Genomic DNA, 18,062 nt, shown 5'->3' on the forward strand with positions numbered 1-18,062 from the left:
TCATCATCCTGCCTCCTATCTTTCCTGAGATAGGCACAAAAGTTATGTAAACACACAATGTGAAGCATTGAGAGGGCTTATAAAATCACACAAGCCCTCAAGCCCAATTTTTGTTTGAGGGCATCACTTAAACACTGATGTTGTGCCTGCTAGAAAAGCCCATTTAGATGGCCTGAGAAGGTGTTACTGTAGTTTATTGTTTACTGTTTTATCTGTGAATAGTCCTATCACTTGCTCTGATGTTGGCATGTACACAGTGGGGTCCAAAAGATTTAAACACATCAGTTTTATTAAAAAAATAATCTTACCAACAACTTAACATAAAATAATTACATAAAATAACAATAAAGTGAAATGGCAGGTCATATTAAACTGACAAAGGTTTGTGCAAATTAAATATATATAATTATTACCAACAACATAAAATGACATTAAATGACAATAAAGAAATGGCAGATGACGTTACCTAAACTGACAAAGGTTTGTGCAAAAACTTATGATCTAATGTCATCTGAACACATGCTTTAATAAAAGAGATCACATATATTACAAACATTAACAACAAGCTTTATTTATTTAAATAAATTTAGACTTAAATACATTTAAATAATAATTTACCAACAAAAATAATCATCTGTAAACAAACATGCATACTGAATGCTTTCTTTTTTATAAAGTGCTTTTAAAGGGGCTTTCCCGCTTTCCCACATTTGGTCCTAGAAAGAGGAGGTGGTCATCACAGTTTATTATGTTATGTCACAGTTTAATAGGAATCAGCAGGGGAAGAAATCACTAAACTACTAAAGAGGAAATTTTAAAAGGTACTATTAGAACTGTCTAAAATTTCGGTTTCAGACAGGTTGACAAAAAGTTTGGGAATGTGGGAAAGCTTCAAAGTCCAAAGTGGTATACAATCTGTTCCAGACTGCATTACTATACTGAAGAATACTTTGTCCATATATATCAAACATCTTCAATAAGGTGTTTTGGATTTTCTGTAAAAAAATTAAAAAAAATCAATAAATAAACAATTAAAAGACTTTTCATGGTAAAATACATTATAGTGTGTAAACAAACAGGTCACGTTTGGCTAAAAATCGTTTGCTAAACACGTTCAGTTTAAATTACAGCTCAGAAAGATTTTTTTTTCCAATCAGTCCTCATTCAACCTAGCAAATACACATGCACCCTCGTGTATACAAGCTACTGCCTTGTCAAACCTTAACATACATGGAATATGTTGGGTATAGCTATCAGACCGATCCAGCAAACAAAATTTTGATTCAGGTTTAGAAATATAGATCATCAACTAAATTTTTCAGAAGGTTTGCTCCAGGTTTTTAATGCTTTAATTAAGATCTATTTAAATCTATTTTAGCTTTCAATGACCATGATTACTAAAGAAAAAAATTTTTTGGTGAGAAACAAACATGCCTACTTACTTTTCCTCCTCTGGTGAAAAAGAAAACCAATACAACTGGCAAGAACAACACAGATGATTACGACGATAACAGAACAGACATAATATCTGGATGCAGTTGGAGACTCTGAAAAAGGGCAAAAAATTCAAGTGATTTAAATTGAAAAGATTCCTAATGGATGGAAACCAATGCACACAGATTCTTTTATTAGCAAAAAAATGCTCATGCATACATTTCAAATGTTTTGAGTGTTGCCCTTACCTCCATCCATCTGTTTCTCCACAGAAATGTTTTCACTCCATTCTATACTGCCACTTTTAGCCACACATTTTACTTTTTTACTGAATTGTGACTGTGGAATTGTGAGATTGCTTGTAGTTGTGACCGTGCCGTCCTCATTCTGTTCTGTATCTGTGTTTGATGAGTAATTGCTCGGTTCATTCTCTTCAGACCACCAACTGATCACTGGGGTAGGTTTCCCAGTGGCTGAGCAAGAGACAACAGTGTCCTCCTCCTTAGATTTACTTAGAACTTGTGATGATATTTTTGATAAACCTGCACACAGATAATAAGGTTATTAACAGATGTTCTGTTTTTTTTATTTAAAAAATTGTGCTTATAATGGCAAGAGATCTTTAATCAAGGAAAAAGAACATCTACAACAGTATATCCAGTTTTTCTTCACAGCAATACCAATGAATTATTTAGTGACATATGTTATGATTTCTGAAGAGAAATGAAGTATGATACATAAAGCAAAAGTAAAATATCTTACATTATTGTTATAGCAACTTAAAGTTACATGGCTACTACTATAGAAGTTCTGATTTGTAGAACTTGATAAGCTCCATCTACTGACAAATAATATACTGAAGAAGCAGTGCTCCCCTTTATATTTGATCTGTATGTACCATCATATAACCATATATTATTATAATATTCATTAAACTATATTAGGATGATCAGACAACAGTTTTATTATTTGTAAGGTTCGTCAAGTTTTTGTTAATTTATGTTTATTTATATTTGAGGGTAAAACATTTAAACATTATTATTATTATTATTATTATTGCATTGAGTATTTACACCATAGATTTTATAGGGGTCAAAAAAATGTATACACACTTCGACATGAAAAACCTATGCCTTTCTTCTGACAGTCACATGATAGCATTAATGATTGTGCAAAATGTTTAGAGGAAACATAATACACATAATTAAATCATAGTTTTTAAAAAGGGCAACTGTTGAAGTGTGGGTCCCGCTATATTATACTGTTTATACATGTTTAAGTCCAGCCTTTATTCGTCATACGGTATATACATCACTGGACAGTGAAATTTTTAATTCTTTTTATATCCCAGCTTCTTGTAATTAGGCTGGGGTCAGAGTGCAGGGTCAGCCAGTGTACAGTGTCCATTGTTGTTTTTTTGTTTGTTTGTTTGTTTTGCTGACTCCCCTAGTAATAATATAGTAAGTAACCGTACCCTTTGATGAAGTTTTTAATTTATCCATAGTATTAAAATCATCCACATTACCTTGGACAGTCAGACATGCTGTCTTCCTCTCGGTTCCGGACGGGTACACACTGAAGGTGCAGACATAGCAGGCTTCATCCGCGAAAGTCACGTTCTTGATCACGATAGTTGTCCGTTGTATTGACGCCACGGTGACGTTAACTTTGCCCGCGAACGCGTCGTCCACGTGGGGTTTCGAGCGCTCGGTGAACGACACTATGCTTCGCAGCGTTTCTCCTTCTCTTCTCTGCCATATGACCTGCTTCACTCCGTCAGCGCCAGGAAGCGCACACGTTAACGTCGCGTCCTCCCCGAGCGACGCCTCCACGCGCTCATCACTCACTATCCCCGCGGAGCAAACTGTGAAGTACAGCATCATTACCATGATTGTTAAAAAAAACTCATTTGCTTCTGTTACATAATATTATTATTATTAATAATAATAATAATAATAATAAATGATAATAACGTTCCAATGTCAGCAATTCGTTGATATACAAAAACATGTAGGTCTATAAAAGTATAAATACCTAATGTAAGCAGGTTTAAGACAACTAAGTAATCCAGCATCGTGTCTCTTCTTTCAAGCGCATTAAAACTAATGTGAACCTAACGCTCTGAGCATTATATAAGAACAAAAGTGAAAGCAGTGACTCAGGGATACTTCCCAGCTGTGAGGAAAATCCCAGCTAAAGATGCTCTCTCTCTCTCTGTGTGTCATCACATTACCTTTACATATACCTGGGTAACTACCAGGAAGATACAGTACCAGGAAGCTTTGTTACAATGTAGCTGACAGTATTACCATAAAAAACAAGGAAATGTTGTCTGCATGTTCCATGTATAGGAGATTTAACTTGGAAGCCTGGGAAACCCACATGGACTCACATTGAATCTGGACTCGTGAAGCTGCTAGATGACAACTCTACCCCGTGTGCCACTGGTAACATGGAGCGACCAGCTACTAGTTTACCAGGGAGCTACAGTACACATGGAGAGGGATTTTTTAATTCTGATAAAAAAAAGTGCAATAAAGTGCTAAAAATATAAAAATGTATGTATTTGATAGATCGGTTCTGCTAAGCATTTCTAAAACATAGCTCTTTGAGGTCTTGATAATTGGCATATAACGCTATTGCCAGTTGGTTTCATACCAGACAATACATACCTTACATTACTTTACTGTAATTTTATAACAATGCAACAACATGGAAAACTAAGGACAAATACTATACGTTAGCATTGCTGAGATCATGAAACATATTATCCAGAGAAAGTGTGCGTTTGCTTGCATGCGTGTGTCTATGTGTGTGAAAAAGAGAGAAAGATGGAAGAACTGAAACTAATAGTGCTTCTGTGTTATTCCCCACTGTTCACACTAGAGGCCAAATAAATGATGTTGTCTTGTGAGGGGAATTTATATGGAAGTTTGTTCAGTGATTTATAGTGGTATATTACTGTATTAAACAGTACTTTCCAAGCAATAATATGTCAACATCAGTTGTGTCAGTAACAACCAAAAACATCACCTTTCTTAAGACAGTAATCACGAGCTCAATATGACAGACACCTACGTTAAAACCACCACCCACTTTTGACCAGTGTTTAAGGGAAGCGAACAGAGATCTGGCATGACTGGAAGGACCTTGTGTACTGGACTACCCATGTGGCTTTAGCAACTGTTAAAACCACAAACAAACCGTAATCCACTTATTTATTTGACTTCCCAATCAGATGGTATGGTATGATTAATGCTAATTTACCAAAAAAGAAACTTAAGGAAGTGACAGAAAAAGTACATGTTTATTGAATACAGTGTTTTCACAGTGGACAGAGGTGCATTCTAAATGTTATACCACTTCACACCAGGGTATCAAATATACACATTCATAAGTTCTTTACATGTGCTATAACCAAATATAAGTATGTGATAAAAAAAATACTGCACTTTAAGGGGCAAGAATAAAGTAGGGTTTTCTATATGGGGAGTGCTGGAATTTTGGTACAACATTGCAATGGAAATGTAATTAAATACTTATCCTTTTAACATGATTGTTAAAATTGCTAACACTAGCACAGCTCAGCCTAGGGGCCAAGGTGGAATCACTCAGGTTTGTTTCTGTTTAGTTTGTGAATTAGTTGTGGATCACAGTTTCTTGCGTTTGTTGTAGTTAACTGTTGTTGCTTTCAAGTGTGAGCGTTTAATCCTTGTAAACAGTTTATTTCACACCCAGTCATGATCTATACCTTGCAGAACAGTACTCCATGTTCCTAAGTCTTTTCCTTTCCTCCTTTTCAGAACTATAAACTTTATTACCCAAAGGCTAAGTTTAAGTCATGTAGCTGGTGAAGTTACAGATACAATATCAATATTCTGTGTCACTAATTTATTAAAAGTACTGGACTAAATGCTTTTATTAATGTAAGCTGATCAGTTCACTTTCAGTTTATCCTCGTTCACACAATTCTTTTTTTCATCTGTCATCCTAACACAGTTGCTAACATTTCTGTGACAAAGCATATTGTTTTTGGCCTTTTTCTGCAAAAGTGTAATGAATGACCTCTAGTGGTATGATGGCAAACACAACACAACAAAGTAAAACAGTACTAAAACTACAAAGCTATAAAATAACATATGGACTTGTAATTAATAAAAAGCGATAGTCAATCATTTTTTTTAAGATATGTATTTTTTTAAGTTTCTGTAATAACTGACATTTATCTTTAAATGAAGTTGCAAAAATCATCAAACATTATGGTTACACTGGTTCTCTTGAGGATCACGGCAGAAATGACTTGTCCCAGAAATCACTAATTAACAGAACCTCCATTTAAAGCCTACAAAAATGCTTCACAGAGCTCAGGTAGCAGACACATCTCAACACTTCTAAACATCATCTGTTTGGAGGGTATTATTTAATATTCTGGATGCTTTGAGTATTGTATACAATAAAAAAAATTAAAAAAAGATAAATAAATTAAATAAAAAGTGTGTCCAAACTTCCAGAAATTATTTTAGTGAATAGTGTTGCACACTACAGGAACTCGTCTGGAAATTATTGCCACATACTCAGTTTTCACATATTTGGGTCATTAAAGGAGTTCCTGGGAGGCCAGCATTTCAGACTTGAAACAGGCAGTCTGATTATGATTCCAGTGTACTGTAAAAAAAGTTTAATCTTGATGGTATCCAAGCACTAGTGAAACCTGGGACACATGCATTAGTGTAGCAGATGATTGTATAGAGAAATAATGGGAGTTTTTACTCCCATAAAAATTGTATCCTGTAAAACTTTATGCATGCTCTTAGTGAAAGCATTAATTTAGCAGTTATTGTGACTTCTTCTTTGTAGGCAATAAGCTTTTATATTTTTTGCACTGTAATCATTGCTAAAGTAATGTGTATTAAGCAGTGCTACACTGCACCATATTGTACAAACCCATCTTATTTTGGAGAAAATGGTTTGACTGGACAGGTTGAAGCAGGGTCTTATACCTGACCCATACATAAGCAGAGAATAGCAGAGTGATTGGCTGATATTGCCCCTACTCTAGTCTCATTGCTGGAATAGTGGCACAGTTGAGCATGTGTAGCTTTATGATATTGAGTGCACACAAGAGATAAAGTTCAAACATACATGAGCCTAAAAGCACAAAAAAAGGGGGCAAAAAGTTTTGTTTAAGATTGTGAGAGAGAGAGAGAGAGAGAGAGAGAGAGAGAGCATGGTGCACTAAATTTAAGCATGAACAAGCACATTAAAATTTAACTGAAAATATACTGCGACTACCGTATATTAAAATTTTTATTCTAACTTATGCTTTCTGTACATGCGGAAAAATTGGATAAAATTTATTTTTTGAAAATTTTTATAAATAAAAGTTTAAAATATAGTTGCAACAACAATGAGCAGGCCCAAGCACATTGCACAATCGTCTCCAGGTGCACCACACAACCTGTGTGGTATCTGAGGGTGTTGAGACCTCCAAAAAGCCATCGCCGCCCGGGTGCACCACACAACTTGCATATTTCACAGAATATGATGTAATAGAGTTGATGTCAGCTTGGGCCCTAAATATTTGTCATGTCAAGTCTGTGTGTGCATGTACGTGTGTGTGCGTGTGTGTTTGAGAGTCAGAGATGCGAGTGTGTGAGTGTTAAACATTTGTGTTGTGCACATTGAATAGGGGGAGTTTTATGTCAAGACCTCCAAAAAGCTGGTGTGTGTGTGTGTGTGTATGTGTGTGTGTTTGTGTGTCTGCGTGTGTGTGTGTGTTTGTGTGTGAGTGTTAACATTTTTGATGGGTACGTGTGTAGAATAGGCCGCAGATGCTGGAAAAAAAGCATCACGCTATGATGTCACTGAACATGATGTCACTATACGTGATGTCACTGAAAGCGTCACTCATGTCTCCCTCTACAATTTTGCATCCTCAGTGTCTTTAGATCACATCGGCCCAGTTTGGTGGCGATCAACCAGTAGAAATATATAAAAATCAATCGGGTGCATTTTTGCAAACGACACCAAATTACTGGCCTCCTGTTGAGTTGAGCCCAGGACATACAGTGCGACACTTTTTCGACTCAATGAGCTCTAAATGTGTACAGAGGTTTGTGTGATTAACTGCAAGTGTGTATGAGCTATGCAGCAAAATCACGGGCCATGCAACATTCACGCATCCTAATGGCAGCAGATTCCAACCTGGCTGACAATTTTTGAGCATGCTAAAACCACCAAAAATTCCAATAAAAAAATGTGAAAAAATAAAAAAATAAAATCCTTAGGAAAACAAGAAGGTGCTGTGCATAAATATAATATCACTCAATATAATGTCACACAGAAAGTTATTAACCACTTTTCTTAAAAAAGTTTAGGTCATCGTCACGGCTGACGTCATATAAATTCCCTAGGAGGAGTATATCAAAAGCACAAGTTCATTCCCATGCTAATTAGCCTAATCTGCATGTCTTTGGACTGTGAGCGGAAACCGGAGTACATGGAGGAAACTCAACAAGCACAGGAAGAACATGCAAACTCCACGCACAAACACAGGGGCAATTTACCCTTTACCGCATAACTGTTGTGTTTAGCTAGCTGTCCTTGTCCTATACCCTTGGTATAATCTGTTTTTTTGCGCGGATATTTTAGGCACTTTACAATAAAGCCTATTTATATAAATAAAAGAAAGGTTTCCTTGTCTGTACATTGGTCAGAACTTGCTTTTCAATTATATCTTTACGTAACATTTCTGTCTGTCTGTCCATATGTCTGTATGGCCAAATATTTCACAGCATCACGTAAAACCGGCTGGACAGAACAGAACGAGACTTTGCCAGTCCTACACAATAAATTAAATCAAATCGTTGAATAGAAGTGAAGTTATGAAGATTATAAACTGCGAGTTTTTACACCTACTGTGCATGAATCTAACTGTGGGCGAAACTTCACCAATATCTGATCTACTTTTTCGATTTTTCATCTGTGATTCAGTCTCAGATTATCTCCGAGTAAACAGGGCGTAAAATACTCAACCTTACAGAATGTGATTTTTTTGTATTAATAAGTTAGATCGAGGGTTTTGCTGTACAGAAAGACAGACGTATGTGGGCTTCAACCTAAAATAACAATAATTATAATATGTAATAATTAAATTCTAATCTGATTAGATTAAAAGATGATCAGATTATTTTTATCTTTAACATTTAAACTATTTTAACAAACACTCGGACTAGTTAAAATAAACGACTAACTTGTATCCATGTCTGTTGGGGATGCTGCTCTGCTCTCACAGATTCTCGCGAGATTTAAAAGGAATAGACTCCGATATATGTGATGTTTAAGGGGGAGGGTCTTAGTTCAAATGCAATTTTCTACTGGCTGTGCGTTGCCACTTCGCCTGTTTTGATTGGTTGGATTGTGCGGCTGGTCCGCCCTTGGACAGAGCTAGAGCGGAAGTGAATCCTGCAGAAACAGGGTCTCGATAGGAACCGATGACAGCAACGTTATTGATGCTGTTTGCATTTCAAACGAATGTACTGAATATTAACACGCCGTAATAACACCGTGCTGGAAATGATCGCGTTTCTTTTTATAGCGTTAGTTTTCGTGGACACACAAGCGGCGCGTAAAAGTGAAGACGATGACTGGGTGCAGTTACCGAATAAATGTGAAGGTGGGTTTGATCTGGTCCGGTCTTATTAAAGCCTTTCTACTGTTTCTTCTCTGTGTTAGCTTGAATAAAAAGATACTGAGGGGAGACTGCGCTGAACAGAACAGTGTACAAAAGGAGAAGTGAGATCAGGCTGCACACACACACACACACACACACACTGCTTCCCCTTTAACTGAACACACGAGTTATTTAAAGCTGATCTGTAACTACATCTGTTGCCTTTGTTTGTTTTTATTTTACAGTGTGTAAGTTTTTGAGTATTGAGATGAAATCCAAATTAGAAGAGACGGGGAAAACCAAAGAAGTGATAGAGACCAACTACAGGTTCCTGGATGATAAAGGCGCGCCCCCGATCAAATATGTCAAGTCGTAAGTGTAAAGTGTCCTTACAACTGTTCTCTTAATAAACTGTGGAAGACACGCACACACACACACACACACAGTCTCTCTCTCTCTCTTTCTTCCCCATCCTTTCTTTTTTTTATACCAGACCTTAATCAGTAGAATAACCTCAACTATGCTCTTATAAATAGTCAATGTTTATATTTCAAACATATTTATATAAATGCTCATTTATTTATGTATTTATTTAAAGAGTCACCCTGGTTTTATTGTATTATATGCCGTATGTATAATATAGGGGTGAGTGAGTGTAAAATGAAGGATTGTAAAAGTCTTTCTCTGTGTGTGTGTGCATGTTTGTGTCTTCCAGGGACATCCGGTTCATAGAGGTAATGGAAAGTGTATGTTCAGGAATCCTGCAGTACAATTTACACAAAGAGAGGGATGGCAGCAACCGCTTTGCAAAGGTTAGGGATACGGGGCTTACAGTTTTCACCGATTTTTATTCCAGTCTTTTCTTACACTTTTCTCTCTGTAGAAACATGCGGTTTAGCCGTGAGTGAAGAAAGCCATTTTTGCATGTGCAGTAATTTCACTGAGTGATCAAATTTTCTCAATGAAAGCCCAAGTGTGCTGATAAGGGACATGGAGAGATAAACAGAGAGACAGTGAGCATGCAGGAAAGCTAGATACACAACAAGGGTATACACAATCAATAACTTTTTTTGGCAGTTAGTGTATACATAGAACTCCTTCATATGAAGGAGCACTATGTACACACTAACTGACAAAAAAAATTAAAACTTGAAAGGATGATGCTGAACCTTTGTGGGAGAAATGGTTGGGAAAAAGCATTAATGTTATTACTTAAACACTTGGTGAAAAAAATAAAAATAAATTCACAGTAGAAATCACTAGCTAAGACTGCACTCAGTCGCTCAGTATAGGCGCCCCTGGAGCTGGGCTGGGGCTGAAACCATAACTCACAACTCATAACGATAGTTAACAACTATTTTTAATTAATTAAAGAGTTTTTCTGCATGCAGAATGTGAAGAGGGAAAAAATGGAAATGGAAAAAAAGCTTGAATTAGAAAGCAGAATTTTGTATCCCTGCTGTATTTTCAGCATGAAGAAAAGCAAAATATATTTGAATTTGAATCTATGAATAAAAAATCAAACAACAATAATTCATCCATAAGCTAAATTAACAAGACAATTTTCTGAAAACAGCCAACAAGGAGATGTGGTACAAAAGTTTGTATTTTTTTTATTATTGGCATCAAAAAATTGCCTACTGTTGTTACTTGTGATTGTGCAGGAAAATCTGGAACACCTGCGACACTAAATGTTATGCTGGTATAAATCACATTTATTTATTTCCTCATTTAAAAGGGTATTTAACATTTCGACTGGAAGTAAAACATATATTAGTAAATTTTCACTTTTTTAGTTACTAAAGTGGGCTTCATTTGTACAGTTGTACAGTAGTTGATCAATTGGAATGGTTATTACCGTCGCGCTCACCGCCGTGTAAAAACATCAGCGGCCAAAATAAATCAGTTGCATTTCAAAGTCATTCGTAAAATGGCCGCCAGGTGGCGCAAAGTGACATTTTCGCTCGTTGCAATAAATACAATAGTGACTGTTATACAGCGTATCTCTGTATCTGTTTATTGTTATTTAAGTTCTGGATTATTTCAGGTACTTTAAACACATTGTTGGGTTGCTCATGTTGGCTCATATGAGATGTAGTTTACAAATGAACACCTGGTTGGGTTATTTTGACCCAACAACTGGTTTATTCATTATTCTTCCGTTTCTCCAAATATCAGCCTGCAGAATGTTCGAAATATCACTGTTTATTGTGTCACAGGTGTAGTTTTAAGAGTTGTTTAGGCAGGAATGCGTGTGTATACAGCTCAAAACCTCCATCAGTTATTAAAGATAGCGTCTATTTAGAAAAAATGCCCCGCGATTTCTGAGCTTCAGGAAATCTCCCGGCGCTCTGCGCATAACACCGGGCCAACTCATGTCGGAAAGAATTTCTAAACGGTTTCTTAACGTGGACTATTGTTTTTTTTACTTATAATATTTGTTAATTTAATTTAAATGAAACTTCGATTTGGCATCGTGATTCTCCTCTTTAATTTACTCCATAGTCTAAATCAGCACTCATGAAGTTTTCCATGAAGTTTGATTATGGATGCGTCGAGAAAACAGCAAGCAGACTGACTCTGACCATTTAAAAAAACGTTTGCGTTCATTTTCTGACGCGCTCAAGTTCACCAAAAACAATACAGAACAGCGCAGCTTACAACACTTACAAAATCACAACACTTACAAAATCATTAAGTTTTTTCGTTATTGTGAGTGCGCTTAAATAAAAGTTAAGTCTTATAAAGGCCATGTAGTCTTATATAGTTTTATGATATAGTTTTTGCACATTAATCTGACAACAGTTTTTTCAGCCTGTCACGGCATGCGCCCAAATCAATATCGCTCCTCGCTCACTAGTTAGGCGTCCTTCCCTTTAGACATGTGAAGCAGCGGGACCGCAGAATTACACATGACTGGTGAGCTATCGTTGCTATCGTTGCCCGGGCTTGCACCCCGCGCTAAAAAATACTCGGGGTTTGTTGGGTTAAAGTGGATTTTACTACGCACTGTGTATGCAACGCGCGTGCAACAACGCGGAAGTGCGGCATGCAAGCAGGGCAAATGGAACGCGCCCCAGGGACTTCAAAGGAGCGAGAGGTGGGAGGGGGGCGGTACGGCCATCCGCGGAGAGCAGAGTCAGCGCGAGCAGACGGATGGCCATTGCACTCACACCGCGTAGTAAAATCCACTGTAACCCAACAAACCCCAATCATCACCAGCCGTGCCTTATTCCGTCATGTCATGTGGGCATTATAAGTTTTGTATTGAAAAATTCTAACTAAAAAGTGGCAGCTGGCACGCCTAAAAATAGACGCAGGTTATTTTTTATAGTCTAAATAAAAACCAAATTCTAAATTCTAATCGGCGCTCAACCGCACGCATAGTTTTCCAGAGCGCGAGGAATTTTTTTGTGCTAAATAATAATTATGCAGTATAATAATTCCTATTAATCCTGGGTTGTTCTTTTAGTGTCACTATAGTGCTTTACAATGCCAGACAACATTCAAATACAAATTATCCACCCTCCCCAGGTGTGAATCGGCTGTTCTCACCTATACATTCAGAGGAACTGAAATGCACTTCTCCTCACTTTAAAAACCTCTTGAATCTGAGGCTGACTTTAAGTTATTTAAATTTGTGTAATTTTAATCTTCTGGATTCTAGATTCTAAAGTTGACATTGTTGCCTTTTTAATCCTTGGAATGGAAGAACTTGAGATTTTCCTTATAATAGCGTAAATTGCATTGTTTTTAATCAGTCTATACACAATAATCTTCTTTGGTATTTTTATAAAAAAAAAACAGGTATGGGGGCTATCTTGTTTTATTAAAACTTGTGCCTGGTTTAGGTTTGGTATTTAGTGCGCATCTGTTATATTACAACTAAATACCTTTTATTGGGGGTTAAGTGACTGATGTGCCTAACATTTTTAAGCTGAGCCTTTGTTTCACTGAATAATCAACCACCGCGACACCCCTCTCTCTCTCTCACACACACACAGAGCCGACCAAATCATTAACACGTCCCTCCCCCAAACAGCACAGACATTTACTTTCTATCCATTTACTTACATCTGAACTGAGTTGTTTGAGTAACATGGGTCGAACCCGTTACAAATCATAACAGTCTACTGCATTTCATTCTTATAATAACGCAAAAACACAAGCGGGGCTGAAAGACCGACATCTGCTGACGCAGTAGAACGTCCTAACACTGTTTTAATTTTATGGTCATTTATTTCAGTTAATAAATATACTATAAATTTAAAAAACACAAAAAATAAGATGACACAAAACCCTACACGCTTCTTTTCTAATTACAAGTGATAAAATTTAGAGGCTCACTGTGTTAACATTTATTGTGCTAAAATTTGATCCTAATAAGATTTGATTTAATTTGAATTCTAGAACAGTGGCAGCTGGAACACCTAAAATAGATGCAGGATTATTTTTTATAATCTAAATAAAAATGCTTTTTTAAACGTAGGGTATTGTTATTTACTTGCAATATTTGTGACCTTTGTGTTAAGTTTTTACATCAGCGAGGACTCGCGCCGGCCATCGACAGCGGGAGAAGCGCTGCCTCCGCGTGCTCAGTTCTGCCACTTCGCGAACCAACACTTATCGTCAGCTGTGTGCCCGCATGCCAGTGTGGCGTGCACCGCATGCCAGTGTGCCGGAGCTGCACATGCACAACCTTTATCCCATTCTTTCCTTTCTCCCTCCTTCAACACTTTCCTTCCCCATTTTACCTAAATTAATTACCCTTTTCCCGTAAGACCTCGCCTCATGTCTGGCTTTATGGTGCCGCCCGTGCAACATGGGTCGAACCCATTACAGATCATAACAGCCATTTATCATATTACCATTTATTTTGTTTAAATTTGATCCTAATAAGATTTAATTTAAGTTCTGTAAAGTTTTGTAATTTTAGTTCTGGGATTATAAATTTGTTTAACTACAATGTTTTACTTGATTTTATCCGCTACTACGTGCAGTTCTAAAACTCCGTGTCTCATTAATCCAGCAGAGAATGAACTAAGGCATGAGGCGTCAGCCTGTAGTTATATAGCGCCACTCAGCGGTAAAAGCCAGCAAACGCACAAAGCCAAACGGTACCGCCGAGCGCGGCGACGGTAGAACCTACATTCCGATTGAGTAACCACTGTACTTTCTTTACATGGATAGTTAATATTACATTTTAAAATCAAACTTGAAAGTCAAGTGGGGTGTGATTAATAACATGCATTTAAATGTTTACTACAGTTTGATTCTCTCTTTCTCCATGCGTAGGGAATGTCTGAGACATTTTCCACCTTGCATAACCTAGTCCACAAAGGAGTGAAGGTGGTCATGGACATTCCTTATGAGCTGTGGAACGAGACAAGTGCTGAAGTATCTGACCTCAAGAAACAGGTATGTGTAAAACGAAGGTATGTTTGTAATAGGAGCAAGCTTGTACACAAGCACATTAAAATCAGTAGCACAGGATACAAGACCATGCAGATAAAGGGTCAAGAGTTTCATTACATCAAACAACAGTTTCACATCAAATGTAATATTCACATCAAACAACAGTTTGGATGAAATGTGATCTCTCCGAGATTAACTGTGGCATAGTTACTGGTACCACACGGCCTGATTTGAGTATTTTAAACTGCTAATCCAAATGGATGCAATGTCTTGCACCTAGCAAATGGATGCAATCTTTTGCTCTCCTATCAGCCAGGAACAACAATTTAAGGACTTTGTGAGCAGTGACTCAACCAAAGTGAACAGATAAAAAACAAAAAAAAAAAAACACCAGTTCTTTTTATCGTCTTCAGTTGGTAAGTTTTGGTGAGTCTGAAAATCCCTCTGCTCACAGGGAATTTTTTTGTCCAGCATTAGTCTCAGCACTTTAGGGACTGTTGTCAACAACCATGGCATGGTTAAAATCACAGATCATGTTTTTCCCTTTTCTGGTGTTTGATATGAACATCAATTGAATAAATAAGCATGTGTAGCTGTATGCCATGACTATTCCATCATTTAGTGCTCTAATGGGACTCTGTTTTTTTTTTTTTTTTTTTTTGGACTGTTTTCGTCCTTTCTTTAGTGTGATGTGATGGTTGAGCAGTATGAAGATATTATTGAAGACTGGTATAAAGGCAACCAGGAGGAAGACCTGACGACATACCTTTGCGAGAACCACGTTCTGAAAGGACAAGACACATGTATGTAACAGCGCATAAAGAGTTCTACATTCATATAAATCATTATGTGCATGCATGCAACACCCAATCTATTTTAAACTAAAGTAGGCTTTCAGTAGTAAGGCAACAGGGGACTAGGTGTCGGATCAGGCATTGAAAATAAGTCTTTTCTTAAATTACCCATGCACTAAAATTTTAGATCTTGATCAACTTCTCCTTTAAGATATACACACCAGTCCTGTATACCCAAAGTCCATGTAGTACAACTCTGACTTCTTCTTTCACATGTGACGTCATTCTGCCAGTATTCAGTCGTAACAATTATTAACCTTAACAGGAAGGACAAGAGTTCCAATTTTGGACTGCATGAGTGTCAGTGTATAGGGGATTTTATGTTTCCTGGCCAACAAAAAGTTGCGCACTCTTTAGCCTGCCTTAACTTTGATTATGGTGTGCATGTTTAATGGCATTGTTTTAAAAATCCTGTGTAAAGTCCAGTGATGTTGCGTGGGGAAAATATTTGAGAGAAAATATTTGAGGAAACCAGCTGAGACAAGGCTGATATTTTTTTGTTGCCTATCTGTGAAGCACAGATGTGCACTAGTTATTTCCTTCTTAGAAGTAGCATGCTCATTTTTAGTTTAGTTTAAAAAATGTTGTTGTTTTTTTACTAAAAACTCCACATATCTACCTTTTGTTATTCAGTACATTCAGGTTGTCAGCTGACTTCATTTTATTGCCCCATATCGTTGCTGATCCAACTGACCAACTGAAGCAGCACATCAGGCTATAGGCATAGAGGCCACTGTACAAGCCTCTGGAGGCAGTGTTATGATGTGGTGTTGCTTCAGTTGGTTAGTTGGATCAGCAAGGAAGTACATAAATGGGTGCATCGTTTATGCACTTCCTTTTTTACCCTGACACACTCATTGCCCTGGAATAGGGTCAATCTGGACTGACCTTTTTCCATTGCTCCAAAGTGCAATCTTTAGGCTTTCAAGCAAAGTGAAGCCTTTTTTTCCTGATTAGTCTCACTAACAAGTGGTTTTCTTGTAGACACACAGTAGACAATATTATTAGAACTAACATCTAATTTCATGTGAAAATGTGAAAAAATGAAAATAGATAAATGACAAGTCTGTTTATATGCTCATTTAAAGTATGTGTCTCTCTTTTTGTTTAAATGAAGCATGTCTAAAAGAAAGCTGGGCTGGGAGGAAAGGAGACCCTGGTGCCACCAAACAAGTCAAAAAGAAAAAGAAAAGCAAAAAGAAGGCTAAAGGTGGTGAGCATAATCAGAACAGGGAGAAGAAGTTAAAGAAAAAGAAAAGTAAGCTGCATGATGAACACAGTGACAAACAGAAAATTGAAGAGGGGGGACTTTCATCAGACGAGGACATACAAAGGAGCGTTCCTCTTCATCAGGATAGAACTGAACTCTGATCTAACTTCATTTAGAGCTTCTTTTGGTCCTTGCATCTCATGTCTGCTGAACATCTACTGTATGTGGGGTTTGCCATAAATTGTGTTAAAACTTCTGAAATGTGAAAGAATGAAAAAGTGTGTAACACGGTAATAAGCTAATGAAGGACCACAACCCCCATCCCCCCCGCCCCCCCCACCTTGATTATGCCAGTGTTTTTCTTCAGTTTATTTAGGTTTGTTTTGTATTTCACAACAGAATGCCATGATGAACATTAAGAGACTATTAAGCATGGTAATTTGTCCCCGTTAATTGCTGAAGTGATAATGATGGATAAATGATTTAAAACATTGTGTTTCAATATGAATTTAGATCTTTTTTAATTGTTGCATATAAGAGCAGTTGGGTTTCCTCCTACATTTCCTTACAGCTTACTATAAATCTTCTTTCTATTTGAAATGTTTAGTAGAGATACATATTTTAGTTATAATTTAATGCTTATCCTTGTGCTGTGGACTGAAAAACTATCACAATGCAATCAGATTTTCAGGTCAGTAATATTTCTATATGTATTCGTGTGCAAGTGTTATTTTGTATGATTTGTGATGTATTTTTAAAGTCTATGATTGGGTGTAAAATGCTGCTACTGCTAAAGAGCAAAATTGTGTTGTATTTTAGGGGGAAAATTGTTACAAATATTGCATTTTTGCAGGCTGTGATTCTACTGCATTTGAAATTGGTGAATAATGTCTTATTTGGAGAAGCCAGCTTGTGTTTTTGATATGCAATAAAAATAACTGGACAATTGCATGGTATGTTTTTATGATGTAAGATGGTAAACTTGCGCCCACAATCAGTAGCTTTAGATCATTAAAACATGTAGAGTAAATGGGACAAACATATAAATAAATAAAGATATAAAAAAAGAAAAATTACTAAATGTAATTAAAAATATTTATTGCATATATTACATTATTAAAATACTATAGAGTATTGGCTTTTAAAATTATTAAATAATAATCATTGCAGGTTGAAGTTATAACCCTACTGTGATTGTGAAATCAAGAGGATTGTCCAGTACACTTTGTGCAATATTGCCATTAGCCTAAATAAATAACATCTGGCCTAAAGACATAAATTAATTTGAGTATTTTGGTATACTATTATTACAAACAGAAAGAACCAAACTTTCAACTACATCTTATGACCTATTGTGTCTTATATGCATGACAAATTAATAAGTCAAAACAAAAATTTTCTTAACATTCAGACTTTTTAATTAGAAATATGCAGTGACTGGGGAAAACCCATTCACATGATTAAATTTCTCCCTTTT

The 18,062-nt window shown here is 36.6% G+C and overlaps 2 protein-coding genes across 2 annotated transcripts; one reads left to right on the forward strand and one right to left on the reverse strand.

Moving 5' to 3' along the window:
- Positions 1-546: 546 nt before the first annotated feature.
- LOC128506685 (OX-2 membrane glycoprotein-like) lies at positions 547-3,601 on the reverse strand. The gene is made up of 5 exons (XM_053477250.1): positions 3,469-3,601; positions 2,960-3,298; positions 1,683-1,976; positions 1,443-1,547; positions 547-995 (listed from the first exon to the last, which is right to left on the reverse strand). The coding sequence occupies exons 1-5, from the start codon at positions 3,506-3,508 to the stop codon at positions 964-966; spliced, it is 810 nt and encodes a 269-aa protein (XP_053333225.1). The 5' UTR covers positions 3,509-3,601; the 3' UTR covers positions 547-963.
- A 5,290-nt stretch (positions 3,602-8,891) lies between these two features.
- On the forward strand, positions 8,892-17,533 carry cnpy3 (canopy FGF signaling regulator 3). Its single transcript, XM_053477718.1, has 6 exons — positions 8,892-9,109; positions 9,352-9,478; positions 9,822-9,918; positions 14,402-14,524; positions 15,207-15,324; positions 16,493-17,533. The coding sequence occupies exons 1-6, from the start codon at positions 9,010-9,012 to the stop codon at positions 16,744-16,746; spliced, it is 819 nt and encodes a 272-aa protein (XP_053333693.1). The 5' UTR covers positions 8,892-9,009; the 3' UTR covers positions 16,747-17,533.
- Positions 17,534-18,062: the final 529 nt, after the last annotated feature.

Source organism: Clarias gariepinus, chromosome 18 (genome assembly GCF_024256425.1).
Source record: "Clarias gariepinus isolate MV-2021 ecotype Netherlands chromosome 18, CGAR_prim_01v2, whole genome shotgun sequence".
Taxonomy (NCBI): domain Eukaryota; kingdom Metazoa; phylum Chordata; class Actinopteri; order Siluriformes; family Clariidae; genus Clarias; species Clarias gariepinus.